Raw genomic sequence first — 7,819 nt, 5'->3', positions numbered from 1 at the left:
GAGGAATGCTGGTGTTCATAGCTGCAGTGTGCTCTAACTGCAGAGAGGCACCAAGTAGCGACTTTCCTAGATCTGCGGGAGTTAGTGAGGTCTTCGCTTTGATAATAGATTTATTTTCTGTGACAGAATATTTTAGCAAACTCATTATTTTTCACTCCCTATTCCCAACCACCCCTTGTTTTCACTCTTAGTGTTTAGTGACCTTTGGATTAGCTCTTGGACAGCTAGAGGGCCCTGACTCAAAGAAAAGTGTCACCTGGAGTTATAGTATTTTAGGAAAGGAAAGGCCCTACGGGAACTAGGTGTCACTCGGCCCCCTCTCCTGGTCCAGTGTTGCCCCTCCACTTTGCATGTGCTCTGTCAAAGCAGGTGAACTAGCATTCTGCTCACGTAGAGGATGACATCTGTTCGACCTCTCTTTGAACTTTTGATGAGTTTGTCTCCCCCCTTCCCCACTCCTTTTCAGAATAACTTGACGTTTACAGGTACCATCAGTGGTGATGTCTGTGTGTGGAAAGATCACATATTGTGTAGAGTGGTGGCCAGAGCGCACAATGGGCCTGTGTTTGCCATGTATACCACCCTGCGAGACGGGCTGATCGTGACTGGCGGCAAGGAAAGGCCGTGAGTCCTCTTCATACCCTTACTGACTGTGTGTGCATTTGTGATCTACCCAAGGCCTAAGTTGGGTGTTTTGGCCTCATCTAGGCTGCACAGATTAATTGCTCATTTACTTCTCCTTTGTTGCTAGTTATGTGTGATTTTTGGGTTCTCTTAATTCTTGTCTTAAATAATGTTTTTTTTTTTTACATTTTAGTTTTCACTTATTTTTTAATTTATTTTGTGCATGGGGGTGGAGGGAAGTATGCCCAGGACATGTGTAGAAATCAGAGGACAGCATGTGGAAATGGGTTCTTTCCTTCTACCATGTGCATTCCAGGGTCAAACTCAGGTCAATTGCTTGGAGTCTCATTACCCACTGTGCAATCTTGCCAGCCAACTTTTGGGCATCTTAGATAAACTTGAACTGCAGCCAGAGTGATACTTGTCTGAGATGGCCAAAGGCAGCTGTGCTTCTGATTAAGAATGATGTCCCTAGTCCTTGTGTGCCTGCATCAGTATTGCTGACAGGACATGAAGGGAAACCTTTACTCTAGAAGCCAAGTTATGTCTTCATGCCCTATTGCCTCCCTCCCTGCGAGGTTCAGAGTCACGGTAGTGAAAGAGGAGACAGAGAATGCTAAAGACAGTTTCTGAACTCATTCTTACATGACCTCAGTCATAAGCGTGAACAGAGACCTCTGTCTGCATTACTTTCAAATATCCAAACAGTAACCAGTTACTTAAAATTGATTTCTGGGCTGAGGTGAGGGCTCAGTGAGTAAAAGTGCTTACTCTATGTGCCTGATCTCCTGAGGACCAACCCAGTACCCACAGAAAAGCCGGAGAAGCCAGACCAAGGAGCACAAGAACTTGTAATCCTGGCACTTTCCCACGGGGAGAAGCCCATCCAGTTTGTTTGGATAAACTTCAGAGAAAGCCTATCTAAAACATGGTGGAAAGGCAAGGACTGACACCTGGTGGTGGAAATGTATAGAAGTCTGTGATCACATACATCCATGCACAGGAACACAAACACACACCAAAAAGTAAATAATAAGTAAGTAAGTAAGTAAGTAAGTAAATAAATAAATAAATAAATAAATAAATAAATAAGATCAAGGGTCTGGAGATCTGCCTCAGCAGTTATTAGCATGTACAGCTCTTGCAGAGGACCTGAGTTCAGCACAGCACTCATGCTGGGCGGCTCAGAACTACCTGTAACTCAGCTTCACAGGATCCAGGGCCCTCTTCTGACTCTGAGGGCACCCACACTTATACATGCACAGACCCCTCCCCCCATAGATATGTATGCACATAATTTAAAAATTGTAATAAATCTAAAAACCAAATTAAAGCTGGGTATGACACATATCTTTAATCCCAGCACAGTGAAAACAGTGGCAGGCATATCTCTCTGAGTTCATTGAGGCCAACTTCTCTACACAGATAGTTGCCTCAGGGAGGCAATGAGACTGCCTCAAACCACTTGCTCCCTAACCCTTCCCTCATCCCCCCAAAAAACAGATAAAATCCATTTGCCACCAGTGTAGTCCTCTGCAAATTAAAAATGGACACACAGTAACTACAAAGTTCAGTTCTTTTGCTACAGATTGGCACACAGTTACCTACTGAGCACATATGGCCTGCTGTTTCTTTAATGGGAAGGTGTGTTTTCTCCTAACGCAAAATGAAGGAATTATTTTTCAGTTTTTTTTCAACAGAAAATCCCATAAATGGCTTTATTTTATCCTTTGTATATTACTCCAAATACTTGTATTTCCCATACCATCTGATTTTGCACACCTAATAGCCTGCTATAACAGGATATTTTATTTTACTTTTTTTAGTTTTTCGAGACAGGGTTTTCTGTGGCTTTGGAGCCTGTCCTGGAACTAGCTCTGTAGACCAGGCTGGTCTCAAACTCACAGAGATCCGCCTGCCTCTGCCTCCCGAGTGCTGGGATTAAAGGCGTGTGCCACCATCGCCCGGCTCAGGATATTTTAATAATTGTAGGATATTTAATAAATGTGCTGCCCTTTTGGCCTTTAAAAGTAAATTCTATGGCACAACATCTATAATGCTCTTTCTTGTTTTGCATTTCAGTTATCTTTCTAATGTTAGAAATTGTTTTGTGAACTAGGTGTGTAGCACGCGCCTTAAATCCCAGCACTCAGGAGACAGAGGCAGGTGGATCTCTGTGAGGTCAGCCTGGTCTACAGAGTGAGTTCCAGGACAGCTAGGTCTGTTACACAGAGAAACCCTGTCTCAGTTCCCCCCACCCTCAAAAAAAAATCTTGTGGGGCTGGTGTGATGGCTTAGCAGGTTAAGACATTTGCCATACATGCCTGGGGATGAGTTTAGTTCCCAGGTAAAGGTGGAAAGGGAGAACAGATTTCAAAGTTGTTCTCTGACCTTCAGATGCACACCATGGTATGTGTGTACACACACAATATTTGAAAACAAAACAGTCCTCTTTTCTGCATTTTCTTAATGGAGAACTATTATGAGAAATTTATTGTAATATAAAGTGGACTAAATAAAATTATGCATGTGTCAGAAGAAAATATTTCACAAGATAAAGTTTACCAAACTGGAAGCACACTGATAAATAAATAAATAAATATTATATATAAATAAATATTGTATATTATTTATTATTTATTGTATGTATCCTTGACTGATAATTTAGAATACTAGAAGTTACAAATAGGGTATTTAAAATATTCTGTTTAAAATGAAAATTATTGTAGTAGTCAATTATAAACACTTACTTGGGTTTTGTTTTTATTTACCTAGGTCAAAGGAAGGAGGTGCAGTTAAACTGTGGGACCAGGAACTGAGGCGATGCCGGGCCTTCAGGCTTGAGACAGGACAAGTCACAGATTGTGTCCGGTCTGTGTGCAGAGGCAAAGTAAGGTGTCCCTTGAGCCAGTGCGATGCAGCAGAAAACAGAGAGCAGCTGTGCTGTGATACCTGCACTCTGTAACTTAATAACCTTAATAATCTGTAACTTGATTTATAGGGTGCTGTTATGTCCACTTTTACTAATACAGAAAACTTGTGTCTAAGTGAGTTTTCTTTAAACCTCTGTATTGTCTTGAATCTTCTGATTGACTTATGGTAAGATAGGTTGAAAATCCTCACCACTGACTCGTTTTTATTAGAGCAGCTCTTTCCATGTGTCTCCAGCAGCAGCAGCAGCAGCAGCATTTCCCCATGCTACTGGCCATACCCTGAGGAGTTCCTCTCTTAGGGACCTCTGTTCACATATGGCTAGGGTCTTGACATGTAATGCAGAAAGGAATGTCTGGGCAAGCCAGCATGAATGAAGTAGAGAAGAGTTAGCCAGGCATGAGAGCTCTTAGGATTTGGGAGTTTTTATGATACGTTGCCCAAAGGTTGCAGCTATGTTCAAGGTTAAATGGAGCTTGTTGTTTTAAGATATGTTTGTTCTGTGTATATGGGTGATGTTCTTACATGTGTATCTGTGTACTTTGTGTGTTCCTGGTGCCCACCAAAGGCAGCAGTGGGCATCAGGTCCCCGGAAACTATAGTTATAGATCATTGTGAGCTGTGGAACCTAACCCATATCCTCTGCAAGAGCAGCGGCTGTTCTAAAGCGCGAATCTAATCTGTATTTCTATCCCTTAAGCAAAGTTTTAAAATTAAAATTTACAAATTAAATTTTAAAATGAGCTAGTTTACTTATCTTAAAGAAATTCCCTTTGTAAATGAGATTTTAAAGTAGCTTATAAGATGCACCGTTTAGGTTTATGAGTGAGGGATGAACGCAGATGAAGTTAAACTCAAAGATCACCTATGTTGTGGTCTTGCCTTGACCTCCTGAGTGCTGGAATTACAGATGTGCACCAACACACTCTACTCAGCTATGGCACTCTGAGTTTATCTCTCAGAAAAAGGGATTATTTATTTTTAGAAAGTCTTACTAGCTGGGCACTGCCTTTAACCCCAGCCTTCAGGAGGCAGAGACATGGAGAGCTCTGAGTTTGAGGCCAGCCTGGTCTACAGAATGAGTGCCAGGACAGCCAGGACTACACAGTGAAACCCGTCTCAGAAAACCAAAACCACAACAGACAAACAAAAAATAAAGTCTTCCAGAATGTTTGTGGTGGGGGTTGTTTTCTGTTTATTGATTTGCATTCAGCAAAAAAACCAACAAAACAACAACAACAAAACAAATCAAATACCTGAGTGAGGGCCTTCTTTCTCTTTCAGCTTTAATTTCCCCTATTCTGCTTCCTCTAAAAATAACAAAACCAAGTCAGGCGGTGGTGGCACACGCCTTTAAACCCAGCACTTGGAAGGCAGAGGCAGGTGGATCTAGGCGAGTTTGAGGCCAGCCTGGTCTACAAGAGTTGGTTCCAGGACAGTTACACCAAGAAATCTTGTCTCGAAAAATGAAAAAAACCAAAACGAAACCAAATAAAACCACCCCCCAAAGAAACAAAATCTCATACATTTCTATGAAAACTGTTATGCACTTGGACTGTGTGCCTATAAATCAAATGCATGTGCTGTCCCATCTGTATACTTAAATCCTAGTTAAGTTTAAACCTTCTTCTGCTGAGACAAGTTCTGCTGTGTAGTCCAGGCTGGCCTGGAGCTCGCAGTCATCACGCCTCAGCCTACCACGTGCTGGTATTACAGGTGTATGCCACCAAACTTAGCAGTTTACTTTTCAACTAAAAGATGAATTCTAGTCCTTTTTGTGTCTTAGTGCACTTTTTCCCACTCTGAAGGTCCTAATATTATCATAGTCAAAGCCAAAACTCTGAATACTGAAGAGTATAGATACATCGCCGTAGAGAGAGGTTGTCTCTAGCTCAGACTCTACCATGCAAGTAGCCCAGGATGTTGCCGTTATGTGTCCCTAGGAAGAGAAACGTTTGTATGCACTAATGATTACTTTGCAATTAGATTAGTTCAAAGCATGTAACTGTTGTATTGCATTAAGTGGATTGGTCCTTCTGTGTTTCAGGGCAAGATACTAGTTGGGACAAGGAATGCTGAAATAATTGAAGTTGGAGAGAAAAATGCAGCATGTAACATTTTAGTTAATGGTCATGTGGATGGGCCAATATGGGGACTAGCAACACATCCTTCCAGGGATTTTTTCCTTTCTGCTGCAGAAGATGGGACAGTGAGACTCTGGGATATTGCTGATAAAGTAGGTATATACAGTTTTTTAATGAGAGGTTACAGTTTTTAAGAAGTGCAAATCCTCAACTGCTAGCTTTAGCTTGATATTGAGGTTTGAGGAAAACTGGTTTCAACCGTAAATGTTTCCTGTGATTCTTGCTTCTTATGCAGAAGATGCTAAACAAAGTAAATTTGGGACATGCTGCGCGGACAGTGTGTTATAGCCCTGAAGGGGACATGGTGGCTATTGGAATGAAAAATGGAGAATTTATTATATTACTTGTGAGTTCTCTGAAAATATGGGGAAAGAAGAGAGACAGGCGATGTGCAATCCATGACATCAGGTTAGTCAACAGATGAAATTAATTTTCTAGTTGATTTTTACAATGACCAACATAAACTTAAAAAAAAAACTTGCCCATACATCCAGAATAGGTCCTGACATGTAATTCCTTACTTATTTTTGCAGTATGGAGATACCCATGACCTGATGCCTTTGAGGCAAAGGCTCTACTCCTTGAGCTACACCCCTAGCAATTATACATGTTATATAAGCTGCATGCTGGTGTGGTTAGATTTAAATTCTTCTTGCTAAATAAAAAAATCCTAATGAACATCACCTATCTTATGATACCAACTACTAGACGTGTGCAGTAAACTGCCTTACTGAGAACTGGTTTGTGCAGTTAATATGAAAGCCAGCAGCCATCCAGAAGTTTGAAAACCAAGGTTAAAATACCTTTGCTTAATCCCAGCAAGGCTTCACAGGTCAACTGTGGCCTTCCTCCCCAGAGCTTCTCCTTGCTTTCCCAGTTCATTCATTCAGGCAATACTAAATAACTATTTACCAGAATTCAAATTAACCAAACCTTTTTGTGTGTGTGTTTGTGTGAAAGATTTGCCGTGTATATATGTAGGCATATACATACTACAGGCTGCACAAGTGGTGGTCAGAGGGCAACTTGTAGAAGCTGGTCCTCTCTTTCCACCATGTGGATTCTGGGGACTGAACTCAGGTTTGGTAGGCATGGCAGGGGGAGACTTTACCTACTACTGAATGGTCTCTGGGGCCTTTAACCCTTTCTTGATCTTTTCTTAGTGCTTAGACTAATTTTCATAGTAGCTATACTGGGTCTGGGTCTGTCAAAAATGGGTGTTTTCCACTGTAAAACCCTTTTTATAAAAGAAATCTCAGGGCTTTTCTTCACCTCTCCACGTCTCTATTGTTACTCAATAAGACTCCTGGGACATTTTTCAAGACTCAGTTTGTACCCTACTGCTTCCTGTGACTGATAGGGGAGAACTTTTGTGATTTACCTTTTAATAAATATTCTTCCAGCTTAGAGTTGTCATTTTACCCTAACAACCCAAGTGAGCTAATTTGACTGGTATTTGGATATTAAGACATCATTTTTCTATCTTATGAAGTATGTTAATTTAGCAATTCTGGAATGTTTTCGGATTATTTTGAAGCCAGTTGAGGTGGTGCACACTTAATGACAGTACTTGGGTGGCAAAAGGCAGGCGGATCCCTGAGTTTAGTCTAAAGAACAGCCAGGGCTACATAGAGAAACCCTGTCACAAAACAACCAAACCAAACCAAAACAACTTATTTTAAAATTAGAATTGGAAGACAATATTTAGTATAAGCAAACTGTAAAAATCTTTACTAACTGTTACTAGGCAAATGCAATCTGTATGCTTGCACAGTTTTGTCTCCTAGGTAACTTAAAGCAACATCAAATACTCTGATTTTTCAGGTGCTGGAGTAAGACCCTGATATTAAAAACAGTTGAACAATTACATGGGACCTAACGGTGTTTTTTTTTTTTTTTTTAACATTTTATGCATTCAGATTTAGTCCAGATTCCCGGTATTTGGCAGTGGGTTCTAGTGAGAATTCAGTGGACTTTTATGACCTAACATTGGGTCCCACCCTTAACCGAATCAGCTACTGCAAAGACATTCCAAGCTTTGTCATTCAAATGGACTTTTCTGCAGATAGCAGACATCTCCAGGTACAGCATCAATACTGCACCCAATTTCTTTTTTTTTT

The 7,819-nt window shown here is 40.9% G+C and overlaps 1 protein-coding gene across 1 annotated transcript in view; it reads left to right on the top strand.

Annotated features, from left to right (window-relative positions):
* Positions 1-7,819, top strand: part of Eml5 (echinoderm microtubule associated protein like 5) — a 121,294-nt gene that overhangs the window by 106,378 nt on the left and 7,097 nt on the right. Inside the window, exons 36-40 of the mRNA XM_005343438.2 lie at positions 467-624; positions 3,400-3,514; positions 5,603-5,791; positions 5,935-6,107; positions 7,619-7,781. Of these exons, the coding sequence (XP_005343495.1) occupies positions 467-624; positions 3,400-3,514; positions 5,603-5,791; positions 5,935-6,107; positions 7,619-7,781 (798 nt within the window). The remainder of the gene's footprint in view (positions 1-466; positions 625-3,399; positions 3,515-5,602; positions 5,792-5,934; positions 6,108-7,618; positions 7,782-7,819) is intronic.

The sequence above is a fragment of the Microtus ochrogaster genome, chromosome 1, assembly GCF_000317375.1.
Source record: "Microtus ochrogaster isolate Prairie Vole_2 chromosome 1, MicOch1.0, whole genome shotgun sequence".
NCBI lineage: Eukaryota > Metazoa > Chordata > Mammalia > Rodentia > Cricetidae > Microtus > Microtus ochrogaster.
The sequence above is the reverse complement of the archived record's forward strand: the minus strand, read 5'-3'. Positions and strand labels throughout refer to the sequence as shown.